Source organism: Triticum dicoccoides, chromosome 5A (genome assembly GCF_002162155.2).
Source record: "Triticum dicoccoides isolate Atlit2015 ecotype Zavitan chromosome 5A, WEW_v2.0, whole genome shotgun sequence".
NCBI lineage: Eukaryota > Viridiplantae > Streptophyta > Magnoliopsida > Poales > Poaceae > Triticum > Triticum dicoccoides.
This window is the reverse complement of record NC_041388.1, coordinates 712,296,515-712,315,135: the sequence shown is the minus strand read 5'-3', so window position 1 is coordinate 712,315,135 and position 18,621 is coordinate 712,296,515. Positions and strand designations below refer to the sequence as shown.

Here is an 18,621-nt window from a genome sequence, read left to right as displayed (position 1 = left end):
AAAATTGCCCTATAATGCCGGTTTGTGTCACAAACCGATACTATAGTTCAGACCCGTTTAGTACCGGTTCGTGGCACAAACCGGTACTAAAGGTTAGCCCTTTAGTACCGGTTCGTGCCACGAACCGGTACTAAAGGTGATCGTGGGGCCCCAGCCGGACGCCAGCCTGCCATCACCCCTTTAGTACCGATTCGTGCCACGAACCGGTACTAAGGGTGTGTTTGGTTCGGGGACCAAGTGTAATGGAATGTAATGGTTCCGTTCCACAGGAATGCAATGGTTCCGTCTCTGTGTTTGATATGAATAATGAGGTTGAATGGAACGGTTACATCTCAATGTCTGGTTGGTGGAATAGAATCGAATGAAAAATGTTTAAATTTGTGTTTGCTTTTTTGGCAATGTATGCAACATTGATATTATTTTTAGAAGCATCTTATTAAAATTCTGAAAAAACATTTTTATTATCTTTGCATCACCACTTAGTCAATGTACATACACAATCATACATTTACCAACAAATTTACACATGCACAAATTTATTTTTGCAAAAAGCAAGAACAAGCATGTACAAATAGATAACAAAACCTGTCAATAATCTAAACATCCGTGTACAAATTGGCAAGAACAATTGCAAAAGGAAAAAATACGCAGCTGCCACCTGAGCCGGCCACCATCGCTCTCCTATCGGACTGCCGCCTGAGCACTGGATCCGGTGCCCCTCTTCCCAGCCTTGGCCGCGCGGCCGCCGGTGCCACCCGCGTCGGCCGCCTGCTCCTCTTCTCGGCCGTGAGCCCCGCATTGCCCTCTGCTACCCCCGCTGCCGCCTGTATTCCCGAACATGGGTTGCGCACCACCGCGCCATGTCTGTCGGCTGAGCGCTGGGCACTGGCGCCCGTCTTCCCGGCCGCCGGCACGAATGAGAGAGAGGAGCAGCCGGCGGCGCTGTTGAAGGAGAGGAGCTGCCAGCGGCGCTGCTGAAGGAGAGGACCGGCCGCACCGCAGATGAAGGAGACGAGCAGCCGCCGCGCGGATCCAGGAGAAGCGGCCAGCGGCGTGGATTCGGGGAGGAGTGGTTGGTGGCGCGGATCCAGGAGGGAGCCAGGTTCATGCGACAGAAGGAGATGCGAGAAGCTTCGTGCGAGGGAGACGGGTGAGTAGTTCCGCGTGGTCCGCTCGATTTGGAGGAACCGCGCGGAACGGCATAAACAGGGAATATGCCGTTTCTGGAATCAAGTGGTTCTCGTTCGTTTCACTATCCAAACGCATGAATGGGCCTCGAGGATGAAGCCGACCCGTGCCATTCCACTTTGTGACATAAACCAAACACACCCTAAAGGTTCAATATGAACCGGCATTAATGCATAGTCGTTCGAACCGGCACTAATGGTACCATTAGTGCCGGCTCAAATTCAAACCGGCACTAATGTGCTTCATGTTTGACCCTTTTTCTACTAGCGCAGCCGATGCTCCCGAGCGACATCGAGGGCATGGGGGAGTGGACGCACCGGCAGCTGCACAGCCACTCATACCGGATGCCGGAGCAGTTCCGCACCGAGGCGGTGGTGGTGGTCGGGTGCGCGGAGAGCGGCAAGGACATCGCGCTGGACCTCTGCCGCGTTGCCAGGGGGGTGCACCTCGCGGCCAGCTCCGAGGCCACGGCCGCCACGCCGGCCGTGTCGAGGATGCTGGCCAACCACGGCGACGTGTTGCGCCTGCACACACGGAGGTATCTAGCACTTGTCTTGGATTTGTCTAGATACGGAGGTATCTAGCACTAAAATGAGTCTAGATACATCCGTATCTAGACAAAATTTGTCTAGATACGGAGGGAGTAGTATGGTATATTTACTTAGGTAGCCATGGCAAATTTTACTCTTTTTTGCCCTGGCAAAATTTAAACTCTTCTTCTATGTCAAAAATAAATTATATTCATATGGCAAATTTTACTTTTTTTTGCCATGGAAAAAATGATTTTCATTCACATGGCAAATTTTACTCTTTTTCTGCCGTGGCAAATTTTCCATGCCATGTGATTTGTATGGAGCATGTCAACTTAATTGCATGGAGTACACATCCATGTATAGATGCATTCATGTTCAACTTAATCCTGTATGGCAACTCTAATTGATGGGTCATGGCATTTTATTTAATACAGTATATGAATAAATTCATGACAATTTTTTGATTTTCTTGAGTACTCGAAAATAATCTTTGGCATGATATTTTTGTCATGGCAAATGCTGACAGCATACAGAATTGCTATATTGCAACATTGATGATGTTTGCATCCCACAACATAGAGATGTGCCAGACTATCCTTGTGAACGCACGGATGCTAGCTAGTTTTTTTTTTTTATTAAACAGAACGGATGCTAGCTAGCTAGAGCCTCACGTTGTTGAGCCGTGTCTGTGTCTTGGACATGCAGAGCATCTCCTCCGCCTTGATGCTCCTGTACCGCGGCGGTCCGCTCCCGTCGACGACCACCGGGGCGCACACCGTCGGGCCGTTCGCCCTGAAGAAGCACGCCACCGACACCCGGGGCCCCACGCTCTTGGACACCACGCGGTGCACCGGGCTCTTGAACCTGTCGTTGGACACCAGCTGCAGGAAGTCGCCGACGTTCACCACCAGCGACGCCTCCCCCATCGCCGGCACGTCCACCCACGCGGCGGGCTCGCTGCCGTCCTTGAGGAGGTCGTCCACGAGCACCTGGAGGCCGCCGACGGCGTCCTGGAGCAGCACGGTGAGGAAGCTGGGGTCGGAGTGCTTGACGGTGCCCATCGTGAGGTGCGGCTCCGGGCACGCCGGGTAGTAGTGGCCGGCCACGCTGAGCGCCGCCATGCAGCCGGCCTCCTCCTCCAGGTAGGCAGGACGAGGCAGCCCCAGGGCCTCCGACAGCAGCTCGAAGAGGGCGCGCCCCAGCCGCCGCATCTGCCCCGTGTACTCCGGCGCGACGCCCCTCAACGCCGGCGGGAGGAGGAGCTCCTCCGTCTCCTCGCCGGATGCCGGCCGGTCCGCGTCGTCCATGTACACGGTGTCGCGCCACTTGCCCACCAGCGTCTGGAAGAGGTCCGCGTTGCAGCTGTAGCGCACGCGCCTGGCCGCGTCCCGCGTGTAGTACGGCGCCTTGGCCTCCGCCGGCTCCTCGTTGAAGCGCCGCACCGCCGCCAGCATCCCCGACATGGCCGCCTCCGGCACGCCGTGGTTCGCCAGCAGGAAGAAGCCCACCGTCTCCGCCGCGGCCCTCACCGCGCCGACCACGGCCGAGCGCTCGCAGGAGAGGTCGACGATTGGAACGGCGACGTCGGTGGCGACAGTGGACGGGGCGAAGGCGTCGGGTGGGTGGTGGAAAATGGCCGGGATGGCGATGGCGCCGGCGTCCACGAGGCCCTTGACGCCGGCCTTGGTGTCGTCGAAGGCCCGGAGGGCGCTGAGGCGGTCGGAGGCCATTGTCGCTCGATGAAGCCAGCTAGCTAGCTAGCTCTCACAGTCGTGTGCTCTGCTCACACACACGTATGTAAAGCATAGGCCGGCGATGAGTCAGTGATCGATCGGTGTCATCCAAGGTGTGCATGTTTGTCTGTATCGATGGTTGATGCGTGAGCATGCGTGCATCAATTGCTTGCGTACCCGGCATGCATTTTACCTATGGGACACTAGCTAGCTAGTAGCATGGATGTCACCATCGTCTTTGGATTCTGAAAACAACCGCACGACTCCTCACCGGTGCAATAATCGACGATCGTCTCCATATGATATGTTGTGTTCACAGTTTTGCTTCCACGAAAGGCACGCGTGTCTTTTTTGAAAAAGGGAAAAAATCCGTGCTCTCGGTTCGGTTTTTTTTGAAAAAAAAATCGTCAAAGCCTATCAACATGGGATCTAGTTTTGAAGATCTTGACGCGAGGAATCCAACGATGAAAGCGGTTCGAGATTTGAACGCACGATTTAAAAAATAAAACGTTTTGTATAAGCGGATCTACGAAAAAAATAAAACTCCTAGGTTGCGACAACTGGCATGCTGCATCTGCGCTATTTGTCGTAACCTAGGAAGTTGGGGTGATCTTTGCAACAAATACTCCTCAACTAGTGATTTCAGGATATGAGTCCTCAAGTGCCACCCACTCGTGGGCCGGCCCAACAAAATGGGGCGAGGAACTCGCTGGCTGGACCTTCTATTTGCCGCGCTCTGCGGCAAATAAATGCTGTGTCGCATAGGGGACGCCGACTGCGCCGGCCCATTAATAAGTGCGCTGCGAGTGAGAAAATTCGCAAAAAGGATCAGTATTGCGCGGTCGCTAGGAAACGAAGACGGGACTACTTGCTTGCGCAACATCAGTGCTAAGCCACCTAACGACCAAAATACAGTGGAGCACTGGAAGAAACTAAGTACAGTTCCGGATTTAACACTGTTTGACAAAATCCAAAAATAAATTCCAAATTTTGAGTAATTTTTTGAATGTATATTTTTTTCAAAAATGCAAACAAATTTAATGAAAACAAACAAATTGTGAAAATCTCAAACATTTTTCGAAAACATGTACATTTTGAAATTTGTGAACAATTTTTTAAAGCACGGACAATTTTTGAATCTTGAGAACAAATTTGGAAGCGCGAACAATTTTTTAAAGCACGAACATTTTCTGAAATCTTGAGAACAAATGTTGAAACGAAGAACAATTTTGAAAAATCCCGAACAAATTTGGAAGCGCGAACATTTTTTAATATGAGAACAAAAAATTGAAATCTGGTACATATTCTGAATTACGAAAGTTTTGAACTTGTTTGTGTAACGAGAACACATTTTTAACTTTGAGAGCATTTTGAGAATAAATAAAAAAACCAAAGAAAGAAAACAAAAAGGAAATAAAGAAAAGGAAAAAGAAACAGAAATAACTAAAAACGAAAAGAACAAGAAAAAAGAAAACCAGAAAAATTGATTCAAGAACCATCTGAAGGTTCCCAAAACTGGCCAGGAACCATCCAGGAGGTTCGCAAAACCGGAAAACGATTCCACATAAAAAATCGCTAACTGGGTAGCTCGACTACTTGTCGCACAATGCGCGAATAGAGTTTCCCCTCGCTGGCTCCCTTTTTCGCTCGATTCACAATCTGAGAGAAAAATCATACAATTTTAGAAAAAGTTCACAATTGTTTTAAAATTAATTTGAAAATTTTCTTGTAAATATAAAAAATGAATTTTTTATAAGGTTTGCGAATTCAAAACAAATATATTTTTGAAAAAGTCCATCAATTTGTTTTTTAAGCATTTGACATTTCTAGAATTTGAAAATTTTCATTTTAAAATGTTTGAGATTTGGATAAAGTTCCTGGATATGAAAAGAGTTTGTGAATTTGAAAAATATATTCAAGAAATAAAAAGGAAATAAAGAAACAAAAACAAAGGAAGTAACAAAAAACTGAGTGAAAAAAACAAAAAACTGAGTGAAAAAACAAAAAAGGGAACAATCAAACTATAACCAAGTAGGAAAACAACAGAAAAGAAAAAAAAGGTGCAGAAGCTTACAAAACCGGGATATACGTCTGCTTGACTCCCCTGAATTTTTTTTTTAAAAAGGGGGAGCTCCCCGGCCTCTGCATCAGAACGATGCGTACGGCCATACTTATTAATAAGCAAAAAGGTTCAACACAAGTCATCATGTCTCAAACAAAAGAACGAAAAATGCTCACAAAGAGCAGAGAAAGAAAAATAAAGCCACAACCGGCTGGCATAAGAAAAATAGAAAAACTAATTGCCTATCCTATCACGTAACCGCCATCCAAACCGGTTGAAAATAGCCCGTGCTACCATCTCCCATCTCCCAACGGATAGATCCAATAACCATACGCTCACTGGCCTTTGTCGGAGTGAGTAGCGACCACATACGGATCAACACAGTGGCTCGGAAAATAACCTGCAAAAAAAGAATCCTTGTTGTTCTGTTAAAGACCAAATCATTTCTGCAGTTCCAGACTGCCCATAATAAAGCACGTACTCCTACACGAATGTATCTCGCTGTTTGAGAATGTATCCCGTCAAGCCACGTCCCAAATAACGTGCTGATATTATTCGGAGGAGTAATATTAAAAGCTACGTGAACCGCCCGCCAATTTTTTTTGCCAAAGGGCAGTCAAGAAAGAGGTGTTTGATGGATTCATCATGAGCAAAAAAACTACATATTGTAGATCCTGTCCAGTTGCGTTTTTGCCAAATTGTCCTTAGTTAAAATGACTTGTTTATGTACGAACCACATAAACACTTTAATTTTCAAAGGAACTTTGACTTTTCAAACATGTTTCGAACTAGGAATAGAGGTAGAGTTGATAACATCCAGATACATGGATTTAACCGTAAACTCCCCATTCCTAGTTAGCTTCCAGCACAACTGATCAGGCCAATGGACCTGAGTAGTCAAGGTCGATTCAGAAACCTGAGTAGTCAAGATCGACTCAGAAACAGTTAGCGGTAGCACCAAGGACCCCGCGTCGTCAACCCTAGGCGACACGGGGGCGACCATGCCGCCGTCCCTAGGCCCCCTCCCCTCACCTCCTCCGTCTTGCCGCCACCTGAGGTCTCACTGGTGAATCCTGGCCTATGATGGCGGCGGCGGGGCCTTATCCCTCGCGCGGTGGTGGCGTTTTTTCCGGGCAGCGGCGGCGCATCGTTCGACGCAGATCCGACGGCAAGGAGCGGCGGGATCCCTACGGCATGCGTGACGGCGGCGTCAGCGGAGGCGCGACCTCCCCGCGGCGGAGTCACCCCTGTGGCGGTGGCCGAGATCGCCGATCTGGTCTTGCCCAGATGGGCTTGGGCGGCCCGGCGGTTCCGGTGTGCATCTACAGACGAGCGCGGTGGGCCTGACGCCGCCGGCTGTAGGCACCATGGTGGTGCCATGGCCGGTCAGGCGGCGGCGGCCTGGATCCCTTTCGTCCAGTCCCCGGCAGAGATGGCGGCAGTCCGTGCACGAGATGCTTGAGGGAGGATCTTCGAACCGATCTGGGTGAAAACCTACTCTCGGCTAGCTACCAAGGTCGGCGGTGGTGGCGCTGTCTGCGTCGTTCCCTTCTTGAAGGCATCGCCGTGGAGAAGTTCAAGGCCACTCTATGCTACCTCCGGGGGAAACCCTAGATCAGTAGATTAGATGACGGCGGCGCTATGGTGTCGTTTCCCTCTTGGGGGCGTCATTCGTGGAGGTGTACACGGACCGATGGACCAGTGGAAGGCTTTTTGGTGGAGCGGTGCTTCAGCTTACACATTGATGGCGGCGGATCTCGGTGGCATGGCGCCGTGAAGACTCGACGTCTGATGCGCGGAGATGGACTCGCGCAGGGAGGTGGTGGCGCTGTCTGGCGTCGTGTGAAGGAAATATGCCCTAGAGGCAATAATAAAGTTATTATTTATTTCCTTATATCATGATAAATGTTTATTATTCATGCTAGAATTGTATTAACCGGAAACATAATACATGTGTGAATACATAGACAAACAGAGTGTCACTAGTATGCCTCTACATCTACCATCGGGATTAGTATTAGACCTAAATAATTGTTATTTGGTGCCAGCGTTGAGCATGAACATTATATCTAGATCTTGTTTGATGCGAGACGGTTATTCATTTAAATCAGAGAATAATGGTTGTTCTATTTATATGAGTAATATCTTTTATGGTCATGCATCCTTGAGGAGTGGTCTATTCTTGATGAATCTCGATAGTAGTGATACACATATTCATAATGTTGAAACCAAAAGATGCAGAGTTGATAATGATAGTGCAACTTATTTGTGGCACTGCCGTTTAGGTCATATCGGTGTAAAGCGCATGAAGAAACTCCATACTGATGGGCTTTTGGAACCACTTGATTATGAATCACTTGGTACTTGCGAACCGTGCCTTATGGGCAAGATGACCAAAACACCGTTCTCCGGTACTATGGAGAGAGCAACAGATTTGTTGGAAATCATACATGCAGATGTATGTGGTCCGATGAATGTTGAGGCTCGTGGCGGATATCGTTATTTTCTCAGCTTCACAGATGATTGAAGCAGATATGGGTATATCTACTTAATGAAACACAAGTCTGAAACATTTGAAAAGTTCAAAGAATTTCAGAGTGAAGTGGAAAATCATAGTAACAAGAAAATAAAGTTTCTACGATCTGATCGTGGAGGAGAATATTTGAGTTATGAGTTTGGTGTACATTTGAAACAATGCGGAATAGTTTCGCAACTCACGCCACCCGGAACACCACAGCGTAATGGTGTGTCCGAACATCGTAATCGTACTTTACTTGATATGGTGCGATCTATGATGTCTCTTACAGATTTACCGCTATCGTTTTGGGGTTATGCTTTAGAGACGGCCGCATTCACGTTAAATAGGGCACCATCGAAATCCGTTGAGACGACGCCTTATGAACTATGGTTTGGCAAGAAACCGAAGTTGTCATTTCTAAAAGTTTGGGGCTGCGATGCTTATGTGAAAAAGCTTCAACCTGATAAGCTCGAACCCAAATCGGAGAAATGTGTCTTCATAGGATATCCAAAGGAAACTATTGGATACACCTTCTATCACAAATCCGAAGGCAAGACTTTTGTTGCTAAATTCGGAAACTTTCTAGAGAAGGAGTTTCTCTCGAAAGAAGTGAGTGGGAGGAAAGTAGGACTTGATGAGGTAATTGTACCTGCTCCCTTATTGGAAAATAGTTCATCACAGAAACCGGTTTCTGCGATACCTACACCAATTAGTGAAGAAGTTGATGATCATGATCATGAAACTTCAGATCAAGTTGCTACTGAGCCTCGTAGATCAACCAGAGTAAGATCCGCACCAGAGTGGTACGGCAATCCTGTTCTGGAAGTCATGCTACTAGATCATGATGAACCTACGAACTATGAAGAAGCGATGGTGAGCCCAGATTCCGAAAATGGCTTGAAGCCATGAAATCTGAGATGGGATCCATGTATGAGAACAAAGTGTGGACTTTGGTTGACTTGCCTGATGATCGGCAAGCAATTGAGAATAAATGGATCTTCAAGAAGAAGACTGACGCTGATGGTAATGTTACTGTCTACAAAGCTCGACTTGTCGCAAAAGGTTTTCGACAAGTTCAAGGGATTGACTACGATGAGACCTTCTCACCCGTAGCGATGCTTAAGTCTGTCCGAATCATGTTAGCAATTGCCGCATTTTATGATTATGAAATTTGGCAGATGGATGTCAAAACTGCATTCCTGAATGGATTTCTGGAAGAAGAGTTGTATATGATGCAACAAGAAGGTTTTGTCGATCCAAAGGGAGCTAACAAAGTGTGCAAGCTCCAGCGATCCATTTATGGACTAGTGCAAGCCTCTCGGAGTTGGAATAAACGCTTTGATAGTGTGATCAAAGCATTTGGGTTTGTACAGACTTTTGGAGAAGCCTGTATTTACAAGAAAGTGAGTGGGAGCTCTGTAGCATTTCTGATATTATATGTGGATGACATATTACTAACACTGCGTTTGGATGTCTCCATTGAAGCCCTGGAAATGGATTTGGTAATCATCTCACATCAATACAACTGTTTGGCTGGACACTGAATTCGTATTGGAAATGAAAAACCAATTCAGTCCGTTTTGGCTACCACGTAAATCTCCCTTGCACGTTTCGGAGGGCTACCCCTTCGAATTGGACTGAAATGGCCACCTCCCGCAAAACGTACCTGTTCGAGCCCGCAACGAGAAAATAGAAGAGAGAAAGGAGGGGATATGAGAAGGCGACCTCGCGACGACCTAGAAGGTAGCAGGCGGGCGGCGGCGGCGACCTAGCAGGTTGGTGGCGGCGGTAACCACCATGGAGTCCGACGGCGGCATAGGTCCCTTCCTCCCCGGTCCAACTCCTCTTCTCCGCCCCACTGAGCCACAACCCGCCATGGAGGACGGCGGCGGCCCAGGACCGGCGCGCCCCGCCCCCTTGTGCCACGCCCCGCCGTCCTCCCCGGCCACTGTGCCCCGCCCTCCTCGGCCACGCCCCGCCGTCCTCCCTGACTGTCGTCCTCTGCCTCTCTTCTACTCCATGGCCGAAGGAACTGCTGCTCCTCTTCTGCTCCATGGCCAAAGGACATTGCTAGAATATTTATTTCTTACTGCCATATTTATTTCTTCTGCTCCATGGCCAAAGGAGATGCCCCGCTAGAGTATAATTTTCATGGCAATATAGCTATGCAATTCCAAAGTTTGTCATCCAAACAGGATTTGGTATTGCAACCTCATAGGCATTTCAAGGGGCAATTCAGTGAACAACCAAATAGGCGAATTCGTATTCGTGCCATTTCAATTTCCTCACTGATTTGGAATTCCAGACCAATTCAATACAGAGCTCACCAATGGAGACATCCAAACGCAGCGTAATCGGAAATGATATAGAATTTCTGGATAGCATAAAGGGATACTTGAATAAGAGTTTTTCAATGAAAGACCTCGGTGAAGCTGCTTACATATTGGGCATTAAGATCTATAGAGATAGATCAAGACGCTTAAAGTTTTGAAGAAGTTCAAAATGGATCAAGCAAAGAAAGGGTTCTTGCCTGTGTTACAAGGTGTGAAGTTGAGTAAGACTCAATGTCCGACCACTGCAGAAGATAGAGAGAAAATGAAAGGTGTTCCCTATGCTTCAGCCATAGGCTCTATCATGTATGCAATGCTGTGTACCAGACCTGATGTGTGCCTTGCTATAAGTCTAGCAGGGAGGTACCAAAGTAATCCAGGAGTGGATCACTGGACAACGGTCAAGAACATCCTGAAGTACCTGAAAAGGACTAAGGATATGTTTCTCGTATATGGAGGTAACAAAGAGCTCATCATAAATGGTTACGTTGATGCAAGCTTTGACACTGATCCGGACGATTCTAAATCACAAACCGGATACGTGTTTACATTAAACGGTGGAGCTACCAGTTGGTGCAGTTCTAAACAAAGCGTCGTGGTAGGATCTACATGTGAAGCGGAGTACATAGCTGCTTCGGAAGCAGCAAACGAAGGAGTCTGGATGAAGGAGTTCATATCCGATCTAGGTGTCATACCTAGTGCATCGGGTCCAATGAAAATCTTGTGTGACAATACTGGTGCAATTGCCTTGGCAAATGAATCCAGATTTCACAAGAGAACCAAGCACATCAAGAGACGCTTCAATTCCATCCGGGATCTAGTCCAGGTGGGAGACATAGAGATTTGCAAGATACATACGGATCTGAATGTAGCAGACCCGTTGACTAAGCCTCTTCCACGAGCAAAACATGATCAGCACCAAGGCTCCATGGGTGTTAGAATCATTACTGTGTAATCTAGATTATTGACTCTAGTGCAAGTGGGAGACTGAAGGAAATATGCCCTAGAGGCAATAATAAAGTTATTATTTATTTCCTTATATCATGATAAATGTTTATTATGCATGCTAGAATTGTATTAACCAGAAACATAATACATGTGTGAATACATAGACAAACAGAGTGTCACTAGTATGCCTCTACTTGACTAGCTCATTAATCAAAGATGGTTATGTTTCCTAACCATGGACAAAGAGTTGTTATTTGATTACGGGATCACATCATTAGTTGAATGATCTGAGTAGGACTCCCCCTTGGCGCGCCCCTCCTTGGCCGGCCGCCCCCTCCCCTTGGCTCCTTTATATACGGGGGCAGGGGGGCACCCTAGAACACACAAGTTGATCTTCGTGATCGTTCCTTAGCCGTGTGCGGTGCCCCCCTCCACGATATTACACCTCGGTCATATTGTAGCGGTGCTTAGGCGAAGCCCTGCGACGGTTGAACATCAAGATCGTCACCACGCCGTCGTGCTGATGGAACTCCTCCCCGAAGCTTTGCTGGATCGGAGCCCGAGGAGCGTCATCGAGCTGAACGTGTGCCAAGAACTCGGAGGTGCCGGAGTAACGGTGCATGGATCGGTTGGACCGGGAAGACGTACGACTACTTCCTCTATGTTGCGTCAACGCTTTCATTTCGGTCTACGAGGGTACGTAGACAACACTCTCCCCTCTCGTTGCTATGCATCACCATGATCTTGCGTGTGCGTAGGATTTTTTTTTGAAATTACTACGTTCCCCAACATCGTGGTGGCGTCGACGGCAGCTAGACCGAGAAAGGTTGATGCAGCAGTACAACACTGAAGATAGATTGGTGGCAGGTGGCTGCAGCGGCCTCATACCCGGTAGGCGTCCTGGTTGAGAAGTGCGCCGGACTGGTGGGTGCCCCATACCCGGCAGGTGTCCTGGTTGGGACCTCAGGTCTTAGATGGTAGGTTTGGCTGCGAGGTCTGTTTTGGTATTAGGCCCGGACTATCAACATCCCTTCATCAACTGGATAGAAGTAGCAACAGATGTTGCCTACACGGTAACTTTAGTCTGACTATTGTTACTTTGTAAGATCTTGTGTGAATAATTAATAAAATGGACGTATGCATCGTCTAGATGCAGAGGTCGGGGGTCCTCCTCCATTTCTAAAAAAAAGGGAGATACCTCCTTGTTTTTCTTCAAGAAAGGGAAGGTAATCATCTTTATGTTAATTTACGTCGATGATATAATTGTTGCTAGTTCATCACAAGATGCTACCTTGGCCTTGTTAAGAAACTTGAGAAGTGAGTTTGCACTCAAGGACTTGGGAGAGTTGCATTATTTTCTGGGCATTGAAGTTAAAAAATGCTTGATGGTATTATGTTGACTCAAGAAAAGTATGCCAGAGATGTAATCGAGCGTGTAGGCATGAAGGAATGTAAACCTTCCAATACACCTATGTCTACAACCGATAAGCTGTCATTACATGAAGGAAAAACACTGAGTACAGAAGAAGGGACTAAGTACAGAAGCATAGTTGGTGCACTTCATTACTTAACTCTGACCAGACCTGACATATCTTTTGCTGTAAATAAGGTCTGTCAGTTTTTGCATGCTCCTACTTCTGTACATTGGACAACAATAAAAAGAATATTAAGGTATATTCAAGGAAGTACTGGAGTAGGGCTTAAGCTGTAGGTCTCCATCGACTGCAGTAAGTGCATTCTCTGATGCAGATTGGGCTGGATGTCCAGATGATAGGAGATCTACTGGATGGATGTTTTGTTGTTTTCCTTGGGTCTAACCTTATATCTTGGAATGTAAAGAAACAAGCAACCGTGTCACGTTCTAGTACTGAAGCAGAATACAAGTCTTTGGCAAATGCAACTATTGAGGTAACGTGGACCCTACTTGATGAACTAGGTATTGGGAGATCACATGTGTCATAACTATGGTGTGACAATCTAGGTGCAACATATATTTATGCAAATCCTGTATTTCATGCAAGAACAAAACATATAGAAATTGACTATCACTTTGTTCGTGAAAGAGTAGCACATAAGTTGATAGAAATATAGTTTATTTCAACAGGAGATCAAGTTGTTGATGGCTTTACTAAGCCTCTACAAGCTCGGCAGTTCCAAGCCTTCAAGAACAATCTGATCCTTGACGACTTAAGATTGAGGGAGGATGTTAAACAATAGGCTTGTAGAAATGTATAGGCTAGTAATATGTAACATGTCATGTCTTGTATATTGCGTGCATGTAAATCTGGTGTGGCAGGTTGTTAGCTAGGATAGATCTTATCTTTGTATAGCTTGGGGTAGAGGTCAAGTCTGGCAACAACCTGTGCCTCCATTGTAATCTATTCTCTCTATATAACACGAACGCGTCCCTGCCGAACAGCGTACACTTCCACGCTTCTCATACTTTCAGGCTTCGACTGCGATTCCTGCTGTGAACGCCTCTGAAAGTCAAAGCGTTTGTGTGGCTAATGATCAAAGGAAGTATCCTAACCTAAGCAAGGAAAGGATAACCTGAGTAAGAAAGATTATTTTGGGAATTCTATGGCGCCGCTGAGAGCATTGACCATCTTATTTTTACACGTTGGTTTGCTAAATTGTTGTGGAATGTGATCTGTGGGGCTCTGGGAAATCCCAAAACGCACTCGCGGTCGTAGTGGTCATAGACATAGGAGTAGATACATAGCCCGCGCATTTGCAGGCACCAAGCTAGGGAAGGGAAGGAGCAGCTCAGAAGGAAGAGCAACGCTGCTGGAGGTAGACGGCGCAGCCATCCCTAGGCATGATGGCCGGCGCGTACACCAGCTCGTCGCACCCCTCCGTCCGGTCCCGCTTGAAGTCGACGACGGAGACGAAGAGTGCCATGAAAAGCGCGAGGTGGTTGAGGGCGTAGCGCTGGCCCATGCACTGGTGCGCGCCAGCGCCGAAGGCCAGGAAGTTGCGCTTGCACACCACGTCCTCCCTGCGCTCCTCCGAGAAGAAGCGATCCGGGTCGAACTCGTCCGCCGCGGTGAACCCCTGGAACGACGACTCGTACACCGACGGGAAGACGATGGCGCCCTTTGGCACCGTGTACCACTCCGTCAGCTGGAACGGCTCCGCGGCAATGTGCGGCACCAGCGCCGCCGGAGGACGGTACCGGACCACCTCGCGCGCGACCGCATGGGTGTACTTCATTTGCTGGATCATCTCGCCGGTGATGGGCTCCCCAGACTCCGGCGACCAGATCGCGGACACCTCGGCGCGCACGCGGGCGAGGACGTCTGGGTGGGACGCGAGGGCGGAGACAGCCCAGCAGAGCGAAGAGGTGGACGCGTCCTGGGCGGCGAAGAGGAAGTCGAACAGAAAGCCCCCAAGCTCGACGTCATCGGTGTGCATGGGAGGCGTCGCGTCCGCGTCCATCTCTTTCACCAGTGCCTGCATCCAGTAGTCAGCGAGGCACTCCGGCTCGCCGCCGGCGCGCATCCGTGCCTTGCTCTGCCGTACGCACTCCCCGAGCGTGCGCACCAGGCGCGCCACGGCCAGCTTCGCCCGTCTGAAGGCGAACCCGGGCAGGTCCACGGGCATTGCCAGGAGACCCGCGTTGAAGAGAGCGTAGTCCTTGTCGAATCTCTGCCTCGCCTCCTCGGTGAGGTACGGCCCTACGAAGACCGTCTGTGAGGTCTCAAGGTTTATGTTGCGGCAGCTTACCTGTATGGGTATGGGCGTCGGCGTCGCGGCTGAGCTCCGGTTCCGGTCTAGCAACCTCCGGATGTGGGCGAGGATGATGCGCTGCTGGACGGCGGAGTAGGTTGAAAGAGTGCGCGGCCTGAAGTTGGGCGCCATCCTGCAGCGCAGGTCCTTGTGCTCGTCGCCGAACAGGTAGAAGATACCAAAGAGCTTCTTGCCGAAAGGGTGGCCGACGAACTGGAAGGCGTCGGGGCGGACGTTGGCCAAGACGCGGTGGGATAGCTCCGAGTCGCGGATGAAGACGATGAACCGGCCGACCACCAAGTCAGCCGCCAGCCCGGTGCCGGACTTGTTTGCCCGGGCCACCTGTGTGTCCCAGAACCCGACCGGGTCTCGTATCATGGGCACACTACCAGAAAAACTGGGTTTGCCGACGGCCCCCGTCGGCATCGCCGCACCTATGCCGACGGCCAAGGATGGGCCGTAGGCGTAGAAAAGCCGTCGGCATACATAAATCTATGCCGACGGGGCCGTCGGCATAGACAAGGCCGTCGGGACCGCCCGAGATAAGCCTACGGGCACTAGTAGAAAAAGGGTCAAACGTGAAGCACATTAGTGCCGGTTTGAATTAGAGCCGGCACTAATGTGTACATTAGTGCCGGTTCGTGGCGGCGATCAATATTACCGGTTCGTGGCGAACCTTTAGTACCGGTTCATGCCACGAACCGGTACTAAAGAGGCTGTGTCAGCCTGCGGTCAGGCTATGGCCCCACCATCACCATTTAGTGCCGGTTCGTACCACGAACCGGTACTAATGAGGTTATAGCAAGCTGTTTTTAGTCCCACCTCGCCAAGAGAGAGGCAGTATGAGCGGTTTATAAGCCGTGAGTGCACAGACAATGACGAAGAGTTGCAATGCTTACCTACATGTTGATTTGCTTCAAGCCTTGCGGAATAGCATAGATTGCACTGAGCTATGTGCAGTGTAGTCTACACTATTCCGAATGGCTTGAAGCAAATTAACCAGCATTGCACCTCTTTTTTATTTTTAATAACTTAAACTCCGGACTTTTTTTGTGTTCAGTATGCAGCATTTAAAGCGACGTCATCAATTTCCAACATGTTCTGACATCATTTGTTGTTTTTCGGTCATTTACCTAATTGTTTAGAGAGCTAAATGACCGTGAAATTAAAAATCACTACAAAATGAATCCTGAAAATGTTGAAACTTGGCATGGTATCATCATATCACCCGCATAGCATGCGCGAAAGAGTAGAGAGGGTCACGGCAAAAACTGGACGCACTTCGTGTACAAACTGGACAAACTCTTTCCGAGTATCAGGGTTTCGGAGTCCGGAGTGGGTACTAATGTGCAACTCTTTGCTTGGTTTTGTTAGGGTGGTCCCTAGGAAGTCCCAAAACAATGGCATGAACCACCTCTACACAAGATTCCCTCATGTTCGTCGGTTATGGTACTTTCAGCCTATAAGTACTTAGACTCAGAGTGAGGAATCGATGCCGGTGAAGACCCTACACAAGGAGTGAGTGAATATTTGGCATGTACCACCCTAAGAGCACTTTTAAACACATGGTATGCCAACTCCTAGCTTTTCGTGCCATCCCGATGCTCCGGAGCCCCTCTATGGCGAAACCCTAGCCCCTTTACAACTCTCACCGAAGCCCAGAGTGGGTACTAATGTGCATCCCACCAATCAGGAAGAATCACACGGATTGTGTGTTTCTTTCTAGCTCTTGCGAGTCGTTGGATCAAGGGTGTGTTTCTTCCTAGCTCATGTGAGTCGTTGGATCGAAACTACCATAATCACTTTGTGAGCCAGACGACCCTATATATAGCCCACCTCTCGCCTTCCCTGCATAAGTCTTTCAGTTCATCGACTACATACATCTACCAGTTCATCGACTGCATACATCTACCAGTTCATCGACTGAATACAAGTCATTCGGATTCGCCATCATACGTCCAACCCTGCATTTGATATGCATATATATGCATCACGAGCCACGGTTGGGCTGTATGATGGTGATACCGATTGGTTTGTTCTAGATCCGACATAAAAGGTTTGATACAACTTCTTTTTTGTGACATAAGAGCTATCTCTCCTCCTACCTATTTTAGTTACACAACTACCTATTTGTGCCAAATTTTCACTTTTGCTGTTGCTCTTGCATCATAAGCATCCATGTTAACTGGACTTACAAGTAATGCAATTTAACCAAACTATCTTGTGATCTTCGCCAAGAGAGAGGCAGTATGAGCGGTTTATAAGCCGTGAGTATGCAGCATTTAAAGCGACGTCATCAATTTCCAACATGTTCTGACATCATTTGTTGTTTTTCGGTCATTTACCTAATTGTTTAGAGAGCTAAATGACCCTGAAATTGAAAATCACTACAAAATGAATCCTGAAAATGTTGAAACTTGGCATGGTATCATCATATCACCCGCATAGCATGCGCGAAAGAGTAGAGAGGGTCACGGCAAAAACTGGACGCACTTCATGTACAAACTGGACATACTCTTTCCGAGTATCAGGGTTTCGGACGAGAACTCATCTGTTACATGGCCACTTCAATGTTTTTTAAACTTATTTGAACTCTAGACTTCTTTTGTGTTCAGTATCCAGCATTTAAAGCGATGTCATCAATTTCCAACATGTTCTGACATCATTTGTTGTTTTTCGGTCATTTACCTAATTGTTCAGTATGCAGCATTCAATTTCCAGAAGAAAATAAATAGAAGAAAATAAATAATGCAGAAAATAAAAAACTATACAAAAAAATTACTCAAAAATAAATAGAAGAAAATAAATAATGCAAAAAAGAAAAAACTATATAAAAAACTACTCAAAAATAAATAGAAGAAAATAAGTAATGCAGAAAAGAAAAAACTGTATAAAAAATTTGTTGGCGCGCTGTCCAGTGGGCCTGCCAGACCTAGGGTGTGCAGCAAATGCAGGCCCAGAAGGGCCAGCAGACTCACAGGGCAGCGCGCCCTAATTAATTAGGCCCAGAAGCCTGCTATATAGAGGAGTTCGAAGAGGTAACCACGGCTGGGTTTATAAACTAGTGCGGCTGCTCTTCGCCGGGCGAGGTGGGACTAAACTTTAGGGTGGCAACGCAAGGCCTTTAGTACCGGTTGGTGGTTCCAACCGGTACTAAAGGGTGGCCTTTAGTACCGGTTGGAACCACCAACCGGTACTAAAGGCCTGCTCTTCCTGCCTCTTTGCCTGGCCAAAGTAGGCATTTAGTACCGGTTGGTGGCTCCAACCGGTACTAAAGGCTCACCCTATATATACAGCACTTACGAAATTTCAGTTACATCTCCCCACTTCTTTCGTCAACCTCTCGCGCGCCGCTCCCATGGTCGCCGCCCGTCGCCCGTCGTCGTCGTCGTCGTCCCCGCTGCCGCCCCGAACGCCGCGCGCCGCCGTCCGTCGTCGTCCCGCGCCGCGGTCCCGTCGTCGTCCCGCGCCGCCGTCCGTACGTATCTCGCTCTCTCCTCGCGCGTACCCGGCCGCCGCGCCGCGCGCCGTCCGCCCCGAACGCCGCGCGCCGCCGTCTGTCCCCGCCGCCGCCCCGAAC

At 48.4% G+C, this 18,621-nt stretch overlaps 2 protein-coding genes across 2 annotated transcripts in view; both read right to left on the bottom strand.

Moving 5' to 3' along the window:
- Positions 1-2,162: 2,162 nt before the first annotated feature.
- LOC119304398 (DIBOA-glucoside dioxygenase BX6-like) lies at positions 2,163-3,737 on the bottom strand. The gene has a single exon (XM_037581576.1). The coding sequence runs from the start codon at positions 3,449-3,451 to the stop codon at positions 2,381-2,383; it is 1,071 nt and encodes a 356-aa protein (XP_037437473.1). The 5' UTR covers positions 3,452-3,737; the 3' UTR covers positions 2,163-2,380.
- Positions 3,738-14,078: 10,341 nt separating this feature from the next.
- The window catches only part of LOC119298617 (cytochrome P450 710A1-like), a 21,408-nt gene continuing 16,865 nt past the window's right edge, over positions 14,079-18,621 (bottom strand). Inside the window, exon 2 of the mRNA XM_037575950.1 lies at positions 14,079-15,426. Coding sequence (XP_037431847.1) covers positions 14,079-15,426 — 1,348 coding nt within the window. The remainder of the gene's footprint in view (positions 15,427-18,621) is intronic.

What these genes read in the sequence shown, in the direction of transcription:
- LOC119304398 (XM_037581576.1), bottom strand. Translation starts at nt 3,451, where the DNA reads ATGGCCTCCGACCGCCTCAGCGCCCTCCGGGCCTTCGACGACACCAAG.